The following is a 24,416-nucleotide window of genomic DNA, read 5'->3' on the forward strand; positions in this document are numbered from 1 at the left end:
ATCACACCTTTGGATGACAACCTTCAACACGTGCAGGTTGATTTAAAAACAGATCATATAGATGACAGCTCAGCGACAGACTCTTTAAACGGCACATATTCCAGAGGTTAGTAAGTAATATAATCAAACTACTTTTAGATTACTTTTAACCTATCTAGTTTTTCACATTGATTTAAATAGGATAATGTTGTACGATATTAATATAAAAATACAAAGAGTAAGAAAATATATTCCATTTGTTGTTATAAACAACAGTACATTAAATATTATATTACATCAAGGTTTCCCAAACTGGGTTTGTGAAGGAACTGCAGGGTTTTATTAGTTTAATGAAAAGCTAATAATTAATTCAGTCATAAAAATGTTACATTAAAACAAATCATTTTAAAATTAATTCAAAATAAAACACTTATATGTTTTACCAGCTAAGAAGATCAGCACTTTTAGAGTTCATCCCTCTATCTGATGTGAGCATAAGTATTGGGACAGTTGCCTCACAGGTCTTTCTAAGTGATCAGCTGTGTCCTGTTGCATTAATTCTTCAGATATTAAAAGCAGGAATGTGTCGTATCAGTTATATTCATTACTTCTGCATTCTGAATCTTGCATTCAATGCTGCTTGATGTCACACTCAGCTGGCTTTCTCACTCTCCTCTCTGCCTATGCACCCACTCTTGACGCGTCTCCTGAGGACAAGGACGCCTTTTATGCCCATGTTAGCGAGGTCATTCATTCCGTCCCGGCCGATCTAGCTCTGCTTGGGGACTTCAACGCCAGAGTTGGAGGGGATGTCATTGCCTGGAGGCCGGTCTTGGGTCATTTTGGGATTGGTAGCATCAATGACAACGGCCAACGTCTCCTCGAGTTGTGCGCTGCTCATGACCTATGCTTACCGGGTTCCTTTTCATCTGGACCTATTAGATCCAAGGTTACCTGGATGCACCCCCGGTCCAAACATTGGCACCAACTTGATCACATTATTGTCATGAGGAGCCGACTCAACGCTGTCAAGAAGTACAGGAGCATGCACTCTGCGGACTGTGACACCGACCACGCCCTTGTCCGCTGCACTCTAAAACTCACCCCAAAGAAGATTCACAGTGCCACTCCACTCCAAAGCTAAACACTGAGCTGATGCGGAAACATGAATACGTGGCAAGATTCTGTGCACGTATGGAGGGCCTTCACTTCAGAGTTGACGACACTCCTGAAAACACCTGGGCAGGTTCCATGGCAGAGGCTGCATCTGAGGTCTTCGGCCTTTGTAGAAGGAAACAGCCGGATTGGTTCCTTGCAAGCTCTGCTACATGCTCCTGGCCCTAGCTGACAAGCGTGCTGCCCATCTCAGTGTTCTCCAAGATTGAAACGACGCCACTATTGCTCACTATCGTAAGGCCAGGAATGACGTGAAGCATCTCACACGTCAGGCCTACGAGCAGTACTGGCAGGACTTTAGTGAGAGGGTAGAACGGTGTGCAAGTACTGGGGACATACGCGGCATGTACAGCAGCATCAATGAGGCACTGGGTCCTACAGTGAAAAAAACGGCACCTTTGCGAGCCACTGATGGCACCATCGTCAACGACCTTCCAGGCCAGCTTGGTAGATGGGTTGAGCATTACAGCTTGCTGAATGGCACTCCTGTGGACGCCGATTTGAACGCTGTTTCTGCTGCTGTACCACAACTACCTGTCTTTAACGAGCTGGATGCGGAGATCTCAACAATGGAAATCGAGCGTGCGATTGCAGCTATGAAGAATAACAAGTCACCGGGCAGCGATGGAATTCCAGCGGAGCTGCTGAAGTGTGGCGGGGTAGTGTTGGTCAGTGTTGGTGTTGGTTGATTCGATGATGACACACACAAACCAGGATGAAGATGAGGGAGCTGACTTTGAGAGAAAAGCAAGCAATTTGGATGCTAAAAGAACAGAGGAAGTCAATTAGAGCTCTAGCAAAAATAAAGGGCATGGAGAAATCAAGAGTTTGGAAACCACCAGCGACACCAGCAACCAACAACTACCTGATCGGCTGAGAAAACAACAGTAGTTGATGACAGACAAATCATAAAAGCTGTGAAAATGAACCCTAAAAGACGTGTCTGTAAAATCACCAACAACTTCCAGAAAGCTGGGGTGATGCTCTGACAATCTACTGTCCTCAGGAGACTTTGACACAGAATTACAGATGCTACACAGCGAGATGCAAACCTCTGACAGCCCCAAAAATAGAAAGGCAAGATTAGAGTTTGCAAAAAAGAACAAAGGTGAGCCAGAAGAGTTTTGGCACTGTGTTTATGGACCGATGAGACAAAGATGAACCTTTATCTAAGTGATGGGAAAGCAAAAATGTGGAGAAAAAAGGGAACTGCAAATGATCCCAAGCATACAGTCTCATCTGTAAAGCATGGTGGAGGTGGTGTCATGGCATGGGCATGCATGGCTGCCTCTGGAACAGGCCCTCTCAATTTTACTGATGACTTAATGTATGATGACAGTAGCAGAATGAATTTCGAAGGGTACAAAAGGAAGGGAAGGGTATCTTGCCTACCAATATTCAAGAAAATGCCACCAGATTCATTGGGAAGTGCTTCATATTGCATCAGGACAATGACCCAAAACACCCTGCCAGTTCAGTCAAGGAATTGGAAAGAATCAGGGCAAAGAAATGGAAAGTCTTAGATTGCCCAAGTCAATCTCCAGATTTAAATCCGATTGAACATGAATTTCACCAGCTGAAGAGGAGAGTAAAGGCAGAAAATCCCTAAAACAAGCAACAATTGGAATTGGCTGCATTAAAGACTGAGAAAAGTATTTCAAAGGATGAGACCAAGAGTCTGGTGATGTCTATGGGTCACAGACTCACTGCTGTGATTGTGCGCAAGGGATCTGCAACTAAATAATAGCTTTTAATCTTTTATATCTGCCTTATGTTCAACTGTCCCAATACTTATGATCACATCAATGAGTGGGATGGACTCTAAAAGTGCTGTTCTTTTTATTTGGTAAAACATGTACAGTGGAGCAAATAAGTATTTGATACACTGCCGATTTTTCAAGTTTTCCCACTTACAAAGAATGGAGAGATCTGTAATTTTCATCGTAGGTACACCTCAACTGTGAGAGACAGAATATAAAAAAATCCAGAAAATCACATTGTATGATTTTTGAATAATTAATTTCCATTTTATTGCATGAAATAAGTATTTGATACAATAGAAAAATAGAACTTAATATTTGGTACAGGAACCTTTGTTTACAATTACAGAGGTCAGACGTTTCATGTAGTTCTTGACCAGGTCTGCACACACTGCAGCAGGGATTTTGGCCCACTCCTCCATACAGGTCTTCTTCAGATCTTTCAGGTTTCGGGGCTGTTGCTGGGCAACACGGAGTTTCAGCTCCATCCATAGATTTTCTATTGGGTTCAGGTCTGGAGACTGGCTAGGCCACTCCAGGACCTTGAAATGCTTCTTACGGAGCCACTCCTTAGTTTCCCTTGCTGTGTGTTTGGGGTCATTGTCATGCTGGAAGACCCAGCCACGACCAATCTTCAATGCTCTTACTGAGGGAAGGAGGTTGTTGCCCAAAATTTCACAATGCATGGCCCCATCCATCCTCCCCTCAATACGGCGCAGTCCTCCTGTCCCCTTTGCAGAAAAGCATGTTTCCACCCCCATGCTTCACGGTTGGGATGGTGTTCTTGGGATTGTACTCATCCTTCTTCCTCCAAACACGTTGAGTGGAGTTTATACCAAAAAGTTCTATTTTGGTCTCATCTGACCACATGACCTTCTCCCATGCCTCCTCTGGATCATCCAGATGGTCTTTGGCAAACTTCAGACGGGCCTGGACATGTGCTGGTTTGAGCAGGGGGACCTTGCGCGTGCTGCAGGATTTTAATCCATGACAGTGTAGTGTGTTACTAATGGTAACCGTTGAGACTGTGGTCCCAGCTCTCTTCAGGTCATTGACCAGGTCCTCCCGTGTAGTTCTAGGCTGATCCCTCACCTTTCTCAGGATCATTGTTACTCCACGAGGCGAGATCTTGCATGGAGCCCCAGTCCGAGGGAGATTGACAGTCATCTTTAATTTCTTCCATTTTCTAATAATTGCGCCAACAGTTGTTGCCTTCTCACCAAGCTGTTTGCCTATTGTCCTGTAGCCCATCCCAGCCTTGTGCAGGTTTACAATTTTGTCCCTAGTGTCCTTAGACAGCTCTTTGGTCTTGCCCATAGTGGAGAGGTTGGAGTCTGATTGACTGAGTGTGTGAACAGGGGTCTTTTATACAGGTAACGAGTTCAAACAGGGGCAATTAATACAGGTAATGAGTGGAGGATAGGAGGGCTTCTTAAAGACAAACTAACAGGTCTGTGAGAGACAGAATTCTTGCTGGTTGGTAGGTGATCAAATACTTATTTCAATGCAATAAAATGGAAGTTAATTATTTAAAAATCATACAATGTGATTTTTCTTGATTTAAAAAAAAATATTCTGTCTCTCACAGTTGAGGTGTACCTACGATGAAAATTACAGATCTCTCCATTCTTTGTAAGTGGGAAAACTTGAAAAATCGGCAGTGTATCAGATACTTATTTGCCCCACTGTATGTGTTGAAACGGCTAATAATAAAATGTGACATTCTGTAGTTTTGTCTCATATTCATCTTTTAATCATATTTGCAAATGTCTTGACTCCACAGCCAACAGAGCAATTTTGTCTTTACTGTTCCAATACTCATGGAGGGCACTGTATATAAATAAATATATATATGTGTGTATGTTATCTTTGATTTATTAACTATTATTTAGACTAACTTTTAAATGCTGATGTTGTGGATATACTATATGGTGCAATGTCTTTGTTTTGTGTTTCTCCTACAGAATATGTTTGGACCTTAGAGTGTGGAGCGACTTTGACTGTAATGAGGGACATCTGCTCATGAACAGGTAAGCCTTAGATGTTGTGTTTGTGTTTTATGTACTACACATGTAGGTTACCAGCATTTTCTTTTTGGAGGGTCACCCCTCTAGAAAGCAAATGATGGAAACCTAAACGGGTGAGGAAGGATCGGCAGAGCAAAATTTTTATACAGCAAATTTTTTATTTTTTTTTCTGTCAAGATGCATAACCACTGCTGGACATCGCTCTGGGACTCGGGGAGGACCTGATTAATCCTCACCCCTTCTTTCACACAACACTCACTCATATCGCAGAGATCTGGCTGGGGTCGAACCAGCAACCTCTGAACCATGAGGCAGTGCTCTTACCAGTGAGCCACAGATCTCTTGGTTGAACATGTGCTGGAACTTATTTTTCACTATTCACCTGTATGTGATTTACAATAAATCAGTTAAAGTTTCCAGTTGGGTGACTGTTCCCTGAGGTGGGATTTGAACCCATGCCTCCATAGCAGCCTTATCAGCCGAAAACACACACTTAACTACTAACCCATTGTGGCTTTCACAATGAAAGCTTGTGTTGAGACACTTTGTTGGATTTATAATGAAAACAATTTAACATAAGCTTTGGTGGGATTTGAACTCAAGACGCAACGGTTTATCTGCTGAGCCTGTGGAGTCGACTCAATGGGTGTTTTGGATAGGATTTTATTGAAGGTTTGCCTTACATGTAGAAAACTTGAATAACTGTGGGATTTGATCTTAGGAGTTTCCCTTGAAGTAAACAGTTAGTTATCCTCTGAGCCACAGAGTCTATAATAAGCAGCAGAGGCTTTTCTTTATTCATTTACCTTTAGGCTCAAATGATAAACACAAACACTTTACTTAAATATCATCATTTGTTCATTCAAATTAATAGTTTTTATGTTTCTGAAACACTTGCCTTGAAGTTTCTAGTAACCCTAAAGACCCTGATTAGCTGCTTCAGGTGTTTTTAATCAGATTCCAGTTAGTAGTGATGCTTTCAATGAAACTGTCCTCTATAAAACAAAACAAACCCTGCAAATTAATAAAATAACACATATTATACAGACATGTCATATTTAATGGTATTTGATGATTTTTAAATTGCATTTAAAATATTGTATTTTGAATCAAATATTTGCAGTAGGTTTGTAAAATCTTTTTTAGGCATGTTTTGGCCAGAGTTTTTCTTGCATTTACAGCTTTGACCAGCAGTTTGAGTGAATCATTTTGCGAACCAATATTGTTTCAACTGATTCAAAGCTTAGAAAAGGTTTGTTTCTTCAAGTCTCTTCTGCAGGGGCTTGCTCTCTCTTAGTCTCTTTGCGTCTACTGCTGTTGTCTTATGATCATGCATGTACACTTTTTGTCCACATGGAGGTGAACACACTGAATTGATTTCATGCAGATTGTGAAAATCAGAGATAGTCAGATTATTGTGCTTTAAGCCATCTTCACTTAAAAACTTTGAAATGCATGAGATTTGAAACAAGACAATTATCAAAATCGGTATTTAATAATCAGTATCAATGATTCATCAGTCAGTATCTGTTTTTCAGTCCTCTCATCCCTCATGAAGGAATCTCTCATGCATTTTGAGCAAAAGGGCTTTTTATTTGACAAAATTATGAATAAATAAAATGAGCTTTGCCATTTTTTATTTTTTTTGTTATCATTCCTGCAAAACAGTATCACTTTTTAAATATTATCATTTTGGGATATTGCAAGACTTATGTTATGATTCAAATTATGTCTGTTTACAACCCAGAAAGTTTACAGAAAATGGAATGGAGGCCTACTTTCAAAACGTTCATCATTGCTATTTTTTAAAATTCATATTGAAATCCAACTTTAATTTAATTAGCTGTAGATAAGGGTTGATTTGTTAATTATTCATTTAGTTAAAGACAAAGATGTAAACACTTAATGTCTAAACCCAGCTGCACCATCTAGTGGTCACAAAGACCTGGTCAAATATGAACAAATAAAGTTCCCCTCGTGTTTCAGCAGAACTTATATAAAACCTTTCCATGTTTCACAACTTTGTACTAAAACATAAAACACAACAAATGTATATTGTGTATATGTATTTAATCATTACATAAAATCCAAATTACAACAGTTGATAACCAAAATAAGGTAAGGTTTTCACCATATCAAATAACACAGTGTTCAGTAATTTAGAAAAATGAACAAAAAGCATAATTTACAATGACTGCTGCATGTCTTTAATCAAGTGCTCTTATTCAAGATTGCATTTCTAATAATTTAAATACAAAATAAAGATTTTTCCTAATTAGGAATGTACCATAGGTGTGTCATGTACAAATATAAAAGCATTATGCATTACATTGCCATGGCTTATTTCAAAACCTCCCAGTCTTGTCATTACATTGGCATATAGGTTAAGCTGTGTACAGCATTCAGGGTGCAAAATGTGTGCACGGACATCCAAGAGTGCTACGGATCGCTAGCATATTTGCATCTATAATATGTTTAGTTCACTAACATGGCTCCCAAAGGCAGACTGGCCCTGCCCACACAAATGGGGCTTGTAGGAAAATGAATTCTTCTGATTGAAGAACTCAAGTGGGGTTATGTGGGTTCCAAAGCACCCACATAACGATGAACATTCCGCTGATTGGGACGGCTCCCGTGGAAACAGCATTATAAGGCATTGCTCTGTTTATCACGTCCCACGTCATGGAAATACAAGTTGGCACAGATACACAGCAGAACGATGGAACAGAGCATGTAGTAGATCAAGTTGCGAAACTTGGGCTCCAGATCTCCTTGCCTATACCAGTATATCTGAGAGAGAAAGTGATGGATGTGATTTCATTTCTTTCGATTAGGAATTGCATTCAAGACCATTTATTTCACTTCGGCACCATTTAAACAATTAAATATAATGCTTTCTAGATTACATTGCAAGTTCTTACTCACCAGAACCAACACTGATCCGCAGACTAGCATGATACAGATGGCAAAGAATATATTCAATGGCTTGGGAGGAAGAGATGGGAAGACGAATGAGCTAATGATGGTCACCTGAAAGAAACGGCGAAATTTCAGAGTTAATAATGACAATATGATTAACAGATATATACGGAGATCTTTATTAGTGGTAAAACTTACCAGAACGAGTAAAGACGCAAGTCCACCAACCACTACATTGATGATTCTATCCTGAAAGTGATTGATAAGAATATATTAGTGTAGTTGACAGAAAATAGTTGCATTTATAGGTGCTGCAGTGAATATTATTTACATAGCACCAATATATGGAATGCCTCAAGAGAGAACAAAGCTGGTTAAAGTTTAAAAAAAAAAAATAGTCACGTTCAGAATAGTTCACTCAAAAATGTGAAATGCAATAAAAAGATTCATTAATAATATTACAAATAATAATGCTTCCTCCTGTGAAAAAAATCCATCTCATGTTGTCCTCTCACAAACAAAATCCAGAAATGTTTTCACTTGTAAACAGCTTGATCTGTGCATATTTCTATCCTGATAAACACAAGACAATTTTTTTTTTTTCACTGAAGAAAGTAATATTATGGATAGAGGCTGAATAAAGGATTTGAAGTGAAAATGCCTTGATGGACATCTTTTCACTTAAGATATTAATTGAAGGACTGGAGTCGTTTGGATTACTTGTGAATTACTGTGTTTTTTTATCAGCTGTTTGGACTCTCATTCTGGTGGCAACCATTCACTGCAGAGCATCCATTGGTGAGCAAGTGATGTAATGCCTATCCTAATCTGTTCCGCTGAAGTAAACTCATCTACATATTGGATGGGCTGATGGGGAGCCCATATAATATAACAGGTGCATTACCCTGGCCGACGTCTCCCCGAACAGAGGCCTGTTGTCCATGCCGCTGGTGCCATATGTGCGCGTAGTGAAGTCATCCATGGCCAGAGCAGTGCACGCACCCTTTCCTGATATCTTCTACCAGCAGCTTCCCCTGTGGAGCGGAGGATGGCAGTGCATGTCCGCTGCTCTTTAGGTTGGGTTTGCGCCTCACGGCAAGAGATTCAGAGGCAGGACATAGTCACGGTGGGGTTACCTAGAGCGTTAAATCATTAAAACATTCATTAAGTTCACTAATTTCATGGCACGTCAAAGTGTCTGATATGAACTAACAAATCCCAGAGCCCCAGCACTTAATGATGCGTCACGAACTTTGCTCCTTTTCCCATGAATCCAAAGACTTTTATTACAATAGAGCTTCAGAGTAACACAACAAGCCTGCCTTTCTAATAATCAGCCCAAGGGGCTTGAGTTGATTCAGGTGGACTGGATCATGAAACCATAAGAACAGTCTTAAAAATGTGTGATCGGTCATGTGAGAGCTTGATCTTGACGTCAGTGCAGAAGGACAGAAGGCTCTACTCAGTTTATGTATTTTGTAGCTTATGCAGAACCCTGTTAGTGTTTATTTAACCATATAGTCACATACAAACATGACATTTAAACAATATTATGCCAATTTATTTGTGTCACAAGTATATTAATGTTGTCAGTAGAAAAGACATCCTTAAAGAGACAGTTCACCTAAAAATGAAACTTCTGCCACCATTTACTCATTACATTACTGTTATTAGTAATGCTGTCAAACGATTAATCGCATCCTAAATAAAGTTTGTTTACATAATGTGTGTGCTGTGTATATTCATTATGTGTATATAAATACACACACACGCAAGTACATATTTAAGAAAAATACATTAAGTTTATACATTAAATTATATATATATATATATATATATATATATATATATGATATAAATTATATGAATATAAATATATACATGTAAATATTTTCAAAATATGCTGTGTGTGTGTATTTATATACAAAATAAATATACACACACACATATATATGTAAACAAAAACCTATTTTGAATGCGATTAATCACGATTAATTGTTTGACAGTACTAGTTTTTTGTTCTGTAAGTCAAATAAGTTTGGAACAACATGATGTACGTTAATAATAATAAGCATTTTTGGATGAACCATTCCTTTAAAACTATATATATCATTTTTTGTACACAACCTACAGCACATTACCTTGCAATCCGATGCAAATCTTCATTATGATAATGGATAATGTCTCACAAATTCTGGATGCAGCTCGTGTCAAAAGTTATCCAAGTATGGAAGACAATGATGATCTCCAGACTATTTTGCAGCTCTGTAATCAAATAAAGCAAATGGACCATTAGTGTCTAATGTCTCATGCACTCATTTCCTAGTATTGATTGTTCTAGTCTAGATTCTTATAAAAAAAATGTAGCCAATTTAAAATTGCTTAGTGGTAACAAAACAATAGTACATCCCTTTCAGATAACCACCTTATCAGTCCAGTAAATGACTTTATAGCTTTGACTGTAGTATTAGTGCAGGTGCATGAACTTTTGCTTATATATTTACTGATCAATAAATATCATCCACTAAACTTTTTTTTTTTTTTAGTTTTACCACGTGTGAGAGCTAAGCGCAATGCTTTCAGCTGAAAAAAAAAAAAAAAGTACACATGACCACAAACAGATTGTTTTGATTAATATGAAAAAGCTAACAAGCTAATGTGAAAGAAAACACACCGTCTGACCGGCACAGAGTGAATTAGACTATAATAAACTACTAAACTTACCTGTATATAAGAAACAGAGGGATGTATTGATCACACAGGGGTGTTATCGCCGCATGACTTCAAAAGATCAGTTCTGACGACTCGCTACATGAAACCGGAAGTGACGTGTTCTTAAAGGGCCATGCGTTCCGCTATATGGTTATTTATTTGGTAAAGGCACAAACCTCAAATTTGCACAACTGAATGTAAATTTAAAAAAATGGAAACAACATGTGTTGTAGTTCATAATAGCACATCAAAGTCGAACACATAAAAAATAATCATTCTTGATACTCAATAAAAGGGGACAATTTCTTCATGGATTTTGAGGATCAATAATTAACGTATTTCCCTGAATTAACATTGATATTCACAAGCTATTTTGTTTTATAGTCTTCTACATTTCACAAGTGTTTTATAACTTTGTCTCTACCCACTATACTTGTATTAGTGAAAAAAGTCTGTAGTCTGTATTTATTCACCTTTGTTCTTCACATGGTTCATTCATGTGAAAAAAAAAAGTTTATTTAATTCATTTGTTTTATTCACAAATTGTACCAAGACTTACATTAAGAATACAGTAGGATAACTCTGATCATGCATTTTCTAAAGACAGTATTACAAAACTTAATAATAGAAAATGGCATAAGTGCTGGCTGGGTGGAGGAGCCGTCAGTACGCATACACCTTCACTTTATGGACCTCTCGATCTTCACACTCCCGCTTTCTGTTGTAGTAGTAAAATGTGTTATCTCGACGCTGAAGCTTCTTCACAAACCCAGTGTCCGGCCAGCGGTCAATCTGAAAAGACAGCACAGCCATATGCAATAGGAAAACATTGAAATTTATATTATAAGCTGTAAGCTATAATTAGGTATTAATAAGAAATGAACTGACAAAGCATAAACACTTTCAATAATAAAAAATATTCCATAAAGCTCAGTAGATGAGCTTCATATAAATAAATAATAATAATAACTAATATATATATATATATATATATATATATATACACTAGTGGGTGCAGGACACTATAGTTCATTTATGTGAGTGAGAATAGCAAAATAAAGCAAACTGTAACATATTAATTCTTTATACCAGTAAAACCAAAAATTACTCAGACACTTTGACCTGACCAAGTGTTTTTCTTTAATTGCTATTGTGACCTTTTTTACACCATAGACTGAACAAAATTAAGCATTGCTTGGTAATTGATTGACCTAAATTGGTTACTTAAATTTAACATCTGACAACTATTCAACCTAATTCATTACATACCTTTCTATCAAAGTTATCTGACATTATCAAGATGAATTTATTCTCGCACAGTTTAACTCTGAGCTCTTGTCATATTTTATTTCCATTTTGTGCCATTTCTGAATTTGCATGTATATTCTAAACACTGTTTAAGCATTATATAATGTAATAATAATTTATAATGCTGTATTAATAAAACCAAACCTCGACTTGTTTGATTTGTCGGTACTCCTGCTCATCTCTGTATCCAGCTTGCTGAAATCTGTACAGGTTCTCAATCTCTCCTGTCCACTGCTTTGCTCGACTCATGGACTTCGGCTTAGCGTTGTTATCCAGTAAAACTGAACAGGACATTATTTCTGTGTATGATAATAAAAACACATCCCAGTATCCTCCTTTGGTATTGAATACAGTTTCACTACAAATGACATTTTTGAACCAAATCGCATGTACAACAATACAGCATGCTCACCTAATGCTGGATATTCTGTATTTACAAATTTCGACAGCTAAGAATATAGTCTAACTTAATTCACTCAGAACATGTCTTACACTCTAATAAACGACAATGTGTTTCTGTTTATTATTATTAATGCTTTTAATACAAACTTACATCGACGTGTGTGACAGACGGATGAATTGTCAACGTGAACAATCTTGCGCATCGTTTGTTTCCTAGCAACATAGCTAGCTTAAAAACAGAAGCTTGAGGGAGAAATGGCCAATCGAAAACACACCCGGAATTCCACTGTTTGTCGGCCAATTAAAATTATACCCGGGAACTTGCCTAGAAGAAACAAACCGAACAGTTCCAGATTATGCATAATTATTTGCGATACTTTGTTCGCATTTTTTCTCAATGTTCTGTTTTAGAGTATACCGACTACTGTGGCTTTTTGCGATGTTTTAAGGATTGTTTTCGAGTCCAGTAGATGTCGCTGTACTATTCACGCTATCATATTACAGATGTTTATTTCCGAATCACGTGGTTGCATGCCGAAGCGATGCCAGAGGAGAGAAGACAGATGCGGGGGTGCTGTGTCTCGCCCTGAAAGAGTTTGGCAGTGATGTGCTGAGCTCTCAGCTGCTTTTTCAGTGTTTTATCGGCTCAAACTCAGTGCAGTCAGCATGAGCTCGTTTGCTGGCCGCATGAAGGAGTATCCCACCATCTCTCTGGACAGATTTGACCGGGAGAATTTACACGCCAGAGCTTATTTTCTCTCTCACTGCCATAAAGGTGCATTGCATCTATGGACTTATGTTTTGCTTGTTTTCTTTTCTTGGATATAACGTTATCTATTGTTGTTTATATCTAATAGATCACATGAAAGGGTTGAAAGGACCTTTACTGAAGAGAAAACTGAAGTTAAGGTGAGTTTTAGTTGTACATAATCCAACCTCTGTGACATATCAAAAATCCTTTTCTTATTAAACATTTATTATTTATAAACGTTTAACTGTAAAAGTTTCATGTAATATGTGTAAACTACTTTGTTTTAATATGCATTACTTTTGTCTCAGAATTATATTTATTGCTTATATACTAATGTGCTTTTTTGTCAGTTATGAATGGCCTAGTATTACTTTCTTAAAATGTGTTTATGTACAAAATGTAAGTTTGTGTATTCTACTTTTATTCTATTTTGTATTTAGATTTATTGTGCTGTCATCATAGTTTAAAGTTGATCTTTAAAAACATTAAGAATTTAACAGATCTCAAATTTAATAACCTTTTTTCCTATATCAATTAAACTTTCTACGCTTTAATTTGTTGCATAAATTTTAGTTTTTAAAAATGTTAATTTATGCATGTGTACACACACACACACACAAAATCTGACTTTATTGTCTCCATTAGTTTAACAGTCAAGCTGTACTGTTCATTTGTCACAAAGGAGCTCCTTCTTAATAACCCCAGATATGCATTCTGGGAAAATCATATTGTAAGTGCCAATCTCCATTATGAAATTTCTCTATAAATAATTGTGTTAACTGTTAGACAACCTAATATGAGCATCTTTGCACACTAGGTCCCACTGGAACTGGACAGTCCAACTCACATATCTCTGATAGATGAAATGACTGGAGAGGTGAGTGTTGAGCTCCTAGTTTATTCTTCAGAGTGTTTCTGAGTTGATCTGAAGTTGTATTTGTTTTTCTGTTTAGTCAGAGGATGTTGTTGTTACCCTGCTTCCAGCGGGACACTGTCCAGGATCAGTCATGTAAGCAACCTCAGCTAAATAAGAGCATGAGCATGCATTAAGAACATAAATAGAGTCAGTTTTGAATTAATATTGACTTTAAACACAGGTTTCTGTTTGAGGGTGCTCAGGGTACAGTGCTCTACACAGGGGACTTCAGACTGGCTGTCGGAGACGCAGCTAGAATGGAGTACTTGCACTCTGGAGACAGGTATTCAGATATCACATATTAAAATAAGTATAGTACATTATTTTATATAACAATAGCATTCAAATGTTTGTGCTGCAGGGTAAAAGACATTCAGAGTGTGTATATCGACACCACATTCTTTGATCCCAAGTATCATCAGATCCCCAGCAGGGTAAGCATTTACTCACTTGCATCATATCATATACAGGCCCTGAGCTTGTTCTTAGGGTCCATTCATAACGGGGTTTTTTTTCTGTTTTAGGAGGCTTGTTTGGCAGGGATAAGGCAGCTGGTCCAGGACTGGATCTCTCAGAGTCCTTACCATGTTGTTTGGTTAAACTGTAAGGCAGCGTATGGTTATGAGTACCTCTTTACCAATCTGGGACAAGAGTTCAGCTCACAGGTCAGAGATTGTTTTTGTTTTAGTTTTCTTTCTTCATTGTTTTAAAACCTTAACACTATTTCTCTATTATAGATACACGTGAAGAGCTTGGATATGTTCAAAAAAATGCCTGAAATTCTGTGTCACGTGACCACCGACCGTGCAACACAGATTCACGCTTGTAGACACCCCAAGGTATGCTCAACCTTTGCATAATGACACCATCATATATGTCCTAGTCAGAGATCACAATGGTGGTTTTCACAGGACGAGGAGTTCTTCAGGGCAAACAGGTTACCGTGTGGCTCCACGGCTCCGGATGGTGTTCCTCTAAACATAATCAGCATCAAACCCTCAACCATATGGTTTGGGGAACGGACCAGAAAGACCTCTGTCGTTGTCAAGTGAGTCACAAAGAATTGATATTAAAATCCTAGCAGCAGATATTAAAATTGGGTTAATATTTATCTTATCAAAATAAGACACTAAAGTTTTCTCATTTGATTTAACACAATAATTGAATATCACTGTTAAATGTAATTTTTAAAAGATCAACTTTAAATGTTAGATGATGGTACAGGAACTCTGAAAGGAAAAATAGAATGAAATTAGCATACAACTACTTAAATTGTATATATATATATGTGTATGTGTGTGTGTTTGAAAAACTTTTTTATTTTTAATTAAATTGAATTATATATTTTAGTTATTTATTCACAGTGTCTTTCTTTTCAGGATGGGAAGTAGTTCCTACAGAGCATGCTTTTCTTTTCATTCCTCTTATTTGGAGGTAAGAGAAATCCCACCGAGAAGGATATTCTTCATGTGACACACACTATTTGCATCTGATAATTCAAGTTTATATGTATAGTGCTTTTTACGATACAAATCGTTGCAAAGCAGCTCTACAGGAAATTAAGTTTCCACAAGATATTTATATATTGCAGAACCTTAATATATTTAACTGATGGCAAAATTTGGTAATTCTGTATGTTGTCTGAGCGTTGGCATCCTCTGAGGTCCTCTGAGGGGTTGGCATCATCTTTTCTCAGGTGTTCGGTCATCTCAGATCATTTAAGGGTTGGATCCAGACTGAAGCTTCTGTAATTCCTAGTTTCCACGGGATGTTAATCAGAAACAGAGAAACAAATAGAGACATAATTAGTGTAGCTGCTGTTCCATCTAAGCAAAAATTATTTGTTCAACCCAAGCTAAAGAATAATAATAATGTACATTTGATCAGATATAACTGCAGTACAAGATTATAAGATGCATTATGTGAATGCTTGGCTAAAGAGATGTGTCTTTAATCTAGATTTAAACAGAGAGAGTGTGTCTGAACCCCAAATAATCCTGTCTATTTCCTGTGACTAGGTTAAGGACTTTCTCTCCTACATCCGTCCTGTCAACATCTATCCTAATGTCATTCCGTTGGGAAAGACACTGGTAGATGTCATGGAGCTGTAAGGACAAACCTTATTTTTTGGTACCATGTTGTCATAAGACTTTAGATAATTACTATAAAATGTTATTTTTTTCTTTTTCAAATTCAGGTTGAAGCCATTGTGTAGAAAACAGTCTGGAAGGGAGGAGATTGTCTACAAACCACTTGGGGCCCTCAAAAGATCCAGAAAGAGGTGCACATCAGAAGGTACGAGTAGCTTTCATTATTAATACAACTTTTATTATTGCTTTTAAACTTATACTGTATATCGTTCCGTTAAGGCTCAGACGGTGATAACGACCTGTTTGAGGAGGTTTCCACAGCTCCAAGGCGGCGAAAAATGACAGTGACCGATCTGACCAAGGTTGCCGTTAGTGAACAGCCTCATAGCCCTAAAAAAGATTCTCATGATACGGACCAAACGTTTTCCTTCATAGAGCCTTGTCTTGCCACACACTCGTCCAATTACATGGACTGCACCGAATCAAATGATGATGATGATGATGATGATGATGATAACGATAATGATAAAGATGATACCGAACAACCTCCTATACCTCACCCATCTGATGTTGCGCCACCTTGCACAGAAATGCCATACTCAAAACTGACTCGATCAGACCCATCCCAATCCAAAACAGCTCTGCTTTGTTGGCAAAAGTTCTTCAAGGCGGAACCAGTGTTGACAGATGAGAGCGAACTGGATAACAGTCAGAACAGCCACAACACTCAAACACTCTCCACCGAAAACACAGCGTCTCAGTCACCTGAGCTGTTTCAGGATGAGGATGACAGCAGCTCCGTTTACTTGACTTCCTCACAGTCCACTCATATATCGGACGCAGAGACGGAGAGCCTCAGTCAAATGGACACGGTTCTTGTCCAAGTGGATGAAAGCAAGCCCGTTACTAGTGAGCAGAGTAACCGAGGGACCAATGGCGAGGTGGTGTCAGATGTGATTGACAGCCATAACGTCGAACCCAAGAAGGAAGAAACCATGGAGCCGAAATCAGACTCCCAGGTATCATCAGATTTTGAGCTTCCACCAACTCCAGGGTCCAAAGTCCCAGAACCGGAAGACCTGAAGGAACTCTACAGGAAGTTGGCAGCCGGGGAGGAAGTGATCATAAGACAGATTTTTTGATTTCATGTTTGAATATTAATTTCTGGTTTGTTGTACAACAGCTTACCTCATGGAGTTTTGTATCTTTATAAATGCTCAATACTTCTGAGTTAATAAATTAAAAGTTCTCAAGCAAATACATAATGTTTTAAATGTTGTTACTTTAAAGTAAAACTATTAAAAGCTGTTTTTGTTCATTGAAATAAAGCTAAAAATAAAATAACAATATTAATGAAAAAAACTTCACAAACCTAAACTTGATTTATTTCAATTGCAAATTGAACTAAAATTACTCAAATGCTAAATGGAAATATATTAAAAAAGACAAAAGCACAAAATTACTAAAACAAAACGAACTAAACTAATTCAAAATATGAATAAATACTATAATACTGTATAAATAATACTAAAATAATGTTGAATGTTTTATTTCTATTGCCATGCAACGTTCATTTAAAATTTGGAATCACAAATCATGTTAATGTAGCAAGTATCTGTACTGAAAATAAACTCAGGGTTCTGTGATCTTTATTGCATACTAGTTACAGATGACAAATGTGGAGCACAGCTTTTAAAAAAAGTGTGATCCTTTTGCACCTGCTCGATGTGACTGCACCAGATTAGTATCTCTTCAGTCACCTGCACCTGCTTTTCTTCAATCTATACAACATATGAAAGTCTCTCTTCAGTCTGATAAGGTTGTTCATGCTTTAAAAGGTACGAGTGAACTCCACAGGCTTCCTTAATTCATGCAGTTATTTTACTTGTCACATTTATGAATCCAATTGATGTGATGCTGGTACATGAAGGCACATGGTAACAACAACTGCAGTAAACCTGCTGGTCACAGACAACAGGCTTGAAAAATAGCACAAGATAACTTCTGGTAAAAAAAAAAAAAAATGCAAAAGGGAGTATACAATTAAAACGGGATAATAATTTGAATGAATAATTCACACAAAAAGGAAAACTGAATTTTCACACACCCTCATGATATTCTAAACTCATATTTTTTCAAAGCTCCAAACATGACAAAGAACTACTTGTTTTCTCCTTTTGTCACTATGAATGGTTGTTGTATGGGAAAAGCTGTGTAATAATTCTTTCAAAGAAAAATAACAGGTTTGGAACAACATGAGGGCAAGTAAATAACTTTGCTTTCTGGGTGAGCCATTCCTTTAACTGAACAAGAACTTGAAATTATGTGTTTCAGTTAAGGTCTAGAGGAATCTAGAGCAGTGGAAAACCTCAAAAAGCATGAGATGCAGGTGTTTAGGTTTCTGTATGGAATTACGCTGACAGCGTGATTCAATGTTAAGATGCTGCAGCAGCTGTTTCAATGGTAATGACCTCGGATCTGCCGCTGCCCTGCTCTGTGCACGTAACATGCAGTGAACCATCCCTGAAAAACACATCAGAAACAGTTTTAATAGCCAATGTTTGATGTTTAATATACACTGTTCAAAAGTTTGCAATCTGTAATGTTTTTGAAAGAAGTCTCTTATGCTCATTAAGGCTGCATATATTTGATTAAAAATACAATTAAAACCGTAATATTGTGAAATATTATTAGAATTCAAAATAACTGTTTTCTGTGTTAATATATTTTAAAATGTAATTTATTCTTGTGATGCAAAGCTGAGTTTTCAGCATCATTACGATGCTGTCGATTACGATCCTTCAGAAATCATTCTAATATTCTGATTTGCTGCTCAAGAATCTTTTCTTAGTATCATCAATATTTTGTGGAAACTGTAATACATTTTTTAAATAATAAATAGAAAATTCAAAACAGCATTTTTTAAAAATCTTTTGCAACATTATAAATGTTTTACTCTCACTTTTGGTCAATTTAATGCATCTTTTCTGAATAAAAGTATTCATTTATTTCATTACCTCTTCATTGTCAGCACTGTGACAATGTCATGCAGCTCCTCTTTAGGTTCCAAGTCTCTAAGTACAATCTAGAAAATTAAGAGTCACGTTTAAAAGTTAATAACCTTAAGGAGAAATCAGCCAAAATGCACAATACAGGACGAATATCTCATTTTATTTTAGGTTTGCACTGAAATGACCATTAAAAGAGTGCCAACCTGTGCGATTGGTCGCTGTACTTGGTACAGCTCCAGACTCACTGACGACAGACTGCCAGGACCCTGCAGCGTGTGCTGGCGGCGGGCAGGGAGAGGTGTGCCAGATGGAAACAAAACCGTGAAAACCTCCGCTCCGGAGTCATCCACTTCCTGAAAGACCAAGACGCAATCTACTGATCAATCGTGTGCTAAAATGCCCTAAAACGAAGCTCTATTGATGGTTTGAAGCTCCCCACCTTAACCGTGATGTCGCTGGCACAGCAGTCCACAGTGATGGAATCTTCTCCAAGCACCAGGCTGTCTTTTCCAACCAGGATGCCCGCCTGCATGGCAGCGCCGACCGGAATCACCTCATCCGGGGGGATGGAGTTCAGCAGCTCCACGTCTGGGAACAAATCCTTGATCATCTGCTGCAACTTCGGGATACGAGCTGATCCTCCACATAAAACCACCTTAGTCAAGAAAGGCCTAGTTTAAGGTTTTGGGATGCCATTCTTGCTATAATTAAACACTGAAATATTCTAATATTTACTCTGTACACTCTTTAAAATTAAGGTGCGATACACAGCGATGCCATAGAAGAACCATTTTTGGTTCCACAAAGAACCATTCAGTCAAAGGTTCTTTAAAGAACCATCTCTTTCTTACCTTTTTATAATCTGAAGAACCTTCTTTCACCACAAAGAACCTTTTGTGAAACAGAAAGGTTCTTCAGATGTTAAAGGTTCTTTATGGAACCATTTAGACAAAAAAGGTTCTCCTATGGCATCGTGGAGCACCTTTATTTTTAAACGTGCATTGAATGCCTCTAAAAGGCTCAGTAATAATCACAAAGTGATTTTTTTAACATCTACAGCTCCCTCTAATGATCACACATTTGTAGTAAAAAGATGTTTTACCTTGTTGATGTCAGAGGTGGACAGGTTTACTTGCTCAAGAAGACTTTTAATTGGCTGAATGCTCTTATTAAAGAGGCTGGAGCATATTAGCTCGAAACGGGCTCTAGGACAGAGGCATATGAGACAGAGATGAGCAAAATCAACAATTTTCTCTATAATCCTCATTTTGAACTTGATCTCACCGTGAGACATTGCACTCAAAATCCATGCCATCGTAGAGCGAGTCCACAAAGCAGTTTGCACTGCCCAGGGTGGAGAGAGTGTGTTTGGCCACATCAGCGCTATTCATGAGCTTTAGCATCGCCCTGGGGTTACCTGTCACATCCTGTTTAAAAGTCCTGGAGACACACATCACAAACACACGATACGATTTAAAACAGTAATGACATCCATGTAGTGGTGTGCAGTATGAACAAAATCTCACTGAAAACAAAAACTTCACCAAATTAGTTTTTTATTAATACTGAATAGACGTAAACGAAAAGATAATATTCATAAATGAAAAGCGATGCATAAGTACAAATAAAAAGCTGCTTTGCATTATATAACATTTGAGTTAAAAAGACAAAAGTTGTGAAGCTGCTTGGCAACTGCAAACAACCTCCAGTTCACAGTGTCACTTCCATTATAATAACAAAGTCAAAGCACATACTCAAAAGTTAAATGTGAGGTACAGGATATCTACTGACTTTTTGAACTCTGCAGCGAGGTACTGTGCGAGCTCATGTGTGAAGCTCTCTCCTCCGGTCCTGTGATCCGTCTGTGTGGAGAGGACCCGGTACATTCCGCTGTTCACCTCCAGGATGGTGACGCTGAGCGACGTGCCTCCGAGTTTGTACACCAGTACATGACTGTGGAGGAAAAGAGAAATGGGAATGAGGCTTTCAAGCTAAAAGAAGCCATTCATCTGAGATAAAGCAAAAACTCATACCTTTTTCCCAACGGTGAGTCCTGCCCGATTCCATAAGATAGAAGAGCAGCGGAGGGTTCGTGGATCAGCCTCAGCACATTGAACCCGGAACTTTCTGCAGCTTGCCTACAACACAGCACTGACTCTTATAAAACATCTCCCCAGACACAGTTTCTGGCGTTAGATAACACTGTTACATCATTTGAATTCATTTGCATTCATCTCTAAAATGTTTTACGGACACATCAAGCACTTACAGTACCTGAGTGCATTCTTCTGCATCTCTCCGAACTCAAAAGGCACTGTTATGACAGCGTCTTTCACATCCGAACCCAAGGCCGACTGGGCCGTCTCTGCAGGAAGCAGAAAATAATTATGACTGGTTCACGTTAAACATACTATGAAAAGAAATGAAGGATTAAGACAGTACCTTTCATTTTATGGAAGATCAATTTAGCTACATCTTCAGGTGACACATACTTCGTAGTTTCTCCTGTGTCGATTTCGTATCTGGGCAGGCCACTCTTGTTGACAACCTAGGAATGAATGAGAAAATATACACCTTTTAAATGAGTAGGTGGTTTAGATTTTATAGTTACTGTTGTGTTTTTTTTCTGTCAGTATTTCAGAAGAACAGCTTTACTTACAATGCATTTGCTTTCTTCTCTGTGTGCCTGAGCATCTGGGTCATCATAACTGTCAAATACAGAAGTCCAATGAATTTTATATTGTGGTTATTATTTATTTAAATGTATTATTATTAAGCTATTGCTAATTTGACTGTAAATAAATTCTTAACATTATGCTGTGATTTATCAATAAAATAGTGTAAATCATTGAATGTTTATGTAAATAAAATATGAAAATATTCTCAGTATAGTCTTTTTAAGCATACAACATGAAAAACCTACTGTCTGCCCAGGATCTGCTTCACTTTGACAACTGTATTGGTGGCATTTCGTATTCTGCTCTGCTTAGCAGCGATTCCCACTATCTAGAAAAACAAATGAATTAAATAAAACCATCAGACCATCAATACGTCCTGACATTCTTGCTTCATTTGATAACATTTATTAAACAACTCATAAAAAATGAATCAAGACATCGTACACCACTTTAATATTTAATGACATATACATGCATATACGTACAAATGTGTATATAGAGGTGCATCTCAATAAATTAGAATGTCGTGAAAAAGTTCATTTTTTCTTGTAAGTTATTTCAAAACGTGAAACTTTCATTTATTTTAGATTCAATGCATGTAAAGTAAAACGTTTCAAAAGTTTTTGTGTTTTAATTTTGATGATTAGAGCTTACAGCTGATGAAAGTCAGTATCAGTATCTCAAAATATTAGAATATTTACATTTGAGTTTCAATTAATGACCATCCCTACAGTATAAATTTTGGGTATCTCTTGTTGTTTGAAACCACAATAATGGGGAAGACAGCTGACTTGGCAATGATCCAGAAGACAAACATTGACGCCCTCCACAAAGAGGGTAAGTCACAGAAGGTCATTAATGAAAGGATTGGCTGTTTACAGAGTGCTGTATCAAAGCATATTACGTGCAAAGTTGACTGGAAGGAAGAATTTGGGTAGGAAAAGGTGCACAAGCAACAGGGATGACTGCAAGCTTGAGAATACTGTCAAGCAAAGCTGATTCAAACACTTGGGAGAGCTTCACAAGGAGTGGACTGAAGCTGGAGTCAGTGCATCAAGAGTCACCACGCTCAGACGTCTTCTGAAACAAAAACATCGTCAGAAGCATCTTACCTGGGCTGTGGAGAAAAAGATCTGGACTGTTGCTCAGTCGTCCAAAGTCCTCTTTTCAGATGAAAGTAAATTTTGCATTTCATTTGGAAATCAAGGTCCCAGAGTCTGGAGGAAGAGTGGAGAGGCACAGAATCCAAGCTGCTTGAAGTCTAGTGTGAAGTTTCCACAGTCAGTGATGATTTGGGCTGCCATGTCATCTGCTGGTGTTGGTCCACTGTGTTTTCTGAAGTCCACAGTCAATGCAGTCATCTACCAGGAAATTTTAGAGCATTTCATGCTTCCTTCTGCTGCCAAGCTTTATGGAGATGCTGATTTCATTTTCCAGCAGGACTTGGCACCTGCCCACACTGCCAAAGGTACCAAAAGCTGGTTCAATGACCATGGTGTTACTGTGCTTGATTGGCCAGCAAACTCGCCAGACCTGAACCCCATAGAGAATCTATGAGGTATTGTCAAGAGGAAGATGAGAGACACCAGACCCAACAATGCAGATGACCTGAAGGCCGCTATCAAAGCAACCTGGGCTTCCATACCACCTCAGCAGTACCACAAACTGATCAACTCCATGCCACACCGAATTGAAGCAGTAAAATAAAATACTTTTTTTAAAATTGGTCTTATGAAGTATTCTGATTTGTTGAGATAGCGAATTGGTGGGTTTTTGTTAAATGTGAGCCTAAATCATCACAATTAAAAGAACCAAAGACAAACTACTTCAGTCTGTGCGCATTGAATTTATTTAATACACGAGTTTCACAAATTTCACGAATTTCACAATGAGTTGAATTACTTAAATGAACTTTTCCACGACATTCTAATTTATTGAGATGCACCTGTATGTATATATATATATAAAATCAGACTGGTCTGTTGGCAGAATTTAGAGGAGTTTTGGTTTGGGCATGAGCTCATATATCTAAATCCAATCCCCAGCATTGTTATATATTAGGTTATATTATAAATTTGTCCCATAAGGCAAATTACGGGGCAAACAACAATGCATGTACACAGCTTACGCACTATGCAATATAGAGACAGTACAATATACATTATACAGACACAGTTTACACACTATTCACTAGACTAGAGATGTTTTGTAGTTTAAGTTTATTTTATGCTTGATTCTTAACCTTACAGATGTTAAAGGCTCTCTGTTTTTGGTGCTGATGAGAGAGCTGTGAAATGACCATTGCCTGCAATCTGATTCTCTAGATGTCCATCATGAGACAATTACCTGCTCAGTGTCTCTGTATGCGACCACAGCTGGAGTGACTCTGTCCCCTGCATCATTTGCCACAACATCTGCTCGCCCATCCTATATGAAAACAATTACTCTTATTATAAACTGTATTGCATCTGGTATGGTTTGTCTGTCACACTATTATCTATTCAGCAAAACGAACAAAACCTATTTAATATTCTGTTTTGTTGCCGACATATTTGCGTTGATTAAACAACATAAATAGATTTATACTCATAACTAATTCACCTTGAATACGGCAACACAGGCACATGTGTATCCAAAGTGCACCCCGATAGCAGCCATGCTTCCGAAGAATTCTACCGGAAGCCGGT

General features: G+C 37.9%; 4 protein-coding genes across 6 annotated transcripts; 1 reads left to right on the top strand and 3 right to left on the bottom strand.

Annotated features, from left to right (window-relative positions):
- On the top strand, positions 1 to 17,684 carry dclre1c (DNA cross-link repair 1C, PSO2 homolog). 2 transcript variants are annotated; one of them, XM_079399085.1, is made up of 15 exons: positions 1 to 106; positions 4,880 to 4,945; positions 13,141 to 13,192; positions 13,680 to 13,764; positions 13,852 to 13,911; positions 13,988 to 14,043; positions 14,132 to 14,233; positions 14,312 to 14,384; positions 14,475 to 14,615; positions 14,688 to 14,789; positions 14,862 to 14,998; positions 15,330 to 15,384; positions 15,969 to 16,057; positions 16,148 to 16,245; positions 16,320 to 17,371. In XM_079399085.1, the coding sequence occupies exons 3-15, from the start codon at positions 13,146 to 13,148 to the stop codon at positions 17,180 to 17,182; spliced, it is 1,908 nt and encodes a 635-aa protein (XP_079255211.1). In that variant the 5' UTR covers positions 1 to 106; positions 4,880 to 4,945; positions 13,141 to 13,145; the 3' UTR covers positions 17,183 to 17,371. The 2 variants fall into 2 exon arrangements, with proteins under 2 accessions (XP_079255211.1, XP_079255210.1); XM_079399084.1 differs by lacking the exons at positions 1 to 106; positions 4,880 to 4,945 and adding an exon at positions 12,593 to 13,058 and having other exon boundaries at positions 16,320 to 17,684.
- tmem243b (transmembrane protein 243, mitochondrial b) lies at positions 6,995 to 10,687 on the bottom strand. The gene is made up of 6 exons (XM_079398996.1): positions 10,586 to 10,687; positions 10,003 to 10,126; positions 8,766 to 8,997; positions 8,060 to 8,110; positions 7,868 to 7,972; positions 6,995 to 7,732 (listed from the first exon to the last, which is right to left on the bottom strand). The coding sequence occupies exons 3-6, from the start codon at positions 8,841 to 8,843 to the stop codon at positions 7,589 to 7,591; spliced, it is 378 nt and encodes a 125-aa protein (XP_079255122.1). The 5' UTR covers positions 8,844 to 8,997; positions 10,003 to 10,126; positions 10,586 to 10,687; the 3' UTR covers positions 6,995 to 7,588.
- Positions 11,033 to 12,529, bottom strand: meig1 (meiosis/spermiogenesis associated 1). 2 transcript variants are annotated; one of them, XM_079398997.1, is made up of 3 exons: positions 12,435 to 12,529; positions 12,026 to 12,180; positions 11,033 to 11,365 (listed from the first exon to the last, which is right to left on the bottom strand). In XM_079398997.1, exons 2-3 carry the CDS (start codon positions 12,173 to 12,175, stop codon positions 11,237 to 11,239), a joined length of 279 nt encoding a protein of 92 aa, XP_079255123.1. In that variant the 5' UTR covers positions 12,176 to 12,180; positions 12,435 to 12,529; the 3' UTR covers positions 11,033 to 11,236. The 2 variants fall into 2 exon arrangements, with proteins under 2 accessions (XP_079255123.1, XP_079255124.1); XM_079398998.1 differs by lacking the exon at positions 12,435 to 12,529 and having other exon boundaries at positions 11,044 to 11,365; positions 12,026 to 12,197.
- Positions 17,395 to 24,414, bottom strand: hspa14 (heat shock protein 14). The gene is made up of 14 exons (XM_079399086.1): positions 24,331 to 24,414; positions 24,076 to 24,156; positions 21,975 to 22,057; positions 21,711 to 21,759; positions 21,494 to 21,599; positions 21,326 to 21,416; positions 21,085 to 21,189; positions 20,843 to 21,004; positions 20,336 to 20,491; positions 20,154 to 20,256; positions 19,491 to 19,706; positions 19,255 to 19,404; positions 19,058 to 19,125; positions 17,395 to 18,563 (listed from the first exon to the last, which is right to left on the bottom strand). The coding sequence occupies exons 1-14, from the start codon at positions 24,385 to 24,387 to the stop codon at positions 18,476 to 18,478; spliced, it is 1,515 nt and encodes a 504-aa protein (XP_079255212.1). The 5' UTR covers positions 24,388 to 24,414; the 3' UTR covers positions 17,395 to 18,475.
- Between the last annotated feature and the right edge of the window lie 2 nt (positions 24,415 to 24,416).

Source organism: Barbus barbus (assembly GCF_936440315.1).
Source record: "Barbus barbus genome assembly, chromosome: 39".
Lineage (NCBI taxonomy): Eukaryota > Metazoa > Chordata > Actinopteri > Cypriniformes > Cyprinidae > Barbus > Barbus barbus.

What these genes read in the sequence shown, in the direction of transcription:
- tmem243b (XM_079398996.1), bottom strand. Translation starts at nt 8,843, where the DNA reads ATGGATGACTTCACTACGCGCACATATGGCACCAGCGGCATGGACAAC. An exon ending in TTGCGTCTTTACTCGTTCTG is followed by an intron (nt 7,973 to 8,059) that starts GTAAGTTTTACC and finishes CGTTTCTTTCAG; the next exon opens with GTGACCATCATTAGCTCATT. An exon ending in GCGGATCAGTGTTGGTTCTG is followed by an intron (nt 7,733 to 7,867) that starts GTGAGTAAGAAC and finishes TTTCTCTCTCAG; the next exon opens with ATATACTGGTATAGGCAAGG.
- meig1 (XM_079398997.1), bottom strand. Translation starts at nt 12,175, where the DNA reads ATGTCCTGTTCAGTTTTACTGGATAACAACGCTAAGCCGAAGTCCATG. An exon ending in GACAAATCAAACAAGTCGAG is followed by an intron (nt 11,366 to 12,025) that starts GTTTGGTTTTAT and finishes CTGTCTTTTCAG; the next exon opens with ATTGACCGCTGGCCGGACAC.
- dclre1c (XM_079399084.1), top strand. Translation starts at nt 12,950, where the DNA reads ATGAGCTCGTTTGCTGGCCGCATGAAGGAGTATCCCACCATCTCTCTG. An exon ending in AAGAGAAAACTGAAGTTAAG is followed by an intron (nt 13,193 to 13,679) that starts GTGAGTTTTAGT and finishes TGTCTCCATTAG; the next exon opens with TTTAACAGTCAAGCTGTACT. An exon ending in ACGCTTGTAGACACCCCAAG is followed by an intron (nt 14,790 to 14,861) that starts GTATGCTCAACC and finishes TGGTTTTCACAG; the next exon opens with GACGAGGAGTTCTTCAGGGC.
- hspa14 (XM_079399086.1), bottom strand. Translation starts at nt 24,387, where the DNA reads ATGGCTGCTATCGGGGTGCACTTTGGATACACATGTGCCTGTGTTGCC. An exon ending in CCTGTGTTGCCGTATTCAAG is followed by an intron (nt 24,157 to 24,330) that starts GTGAATTAGTTA and finishes GTTTTCATATAG; the next exon opens with GATGGGCGAGCAGATGTTGT. An exon ending in AAGCAGATCCTGGGCAGACA is followed by an intron (nt 21,760 to 21,974) that starts GTAGGTTTTTCA and finishes TGTATTTGACAG; the next exon opens with TTATGATGACCCAGATGCTC.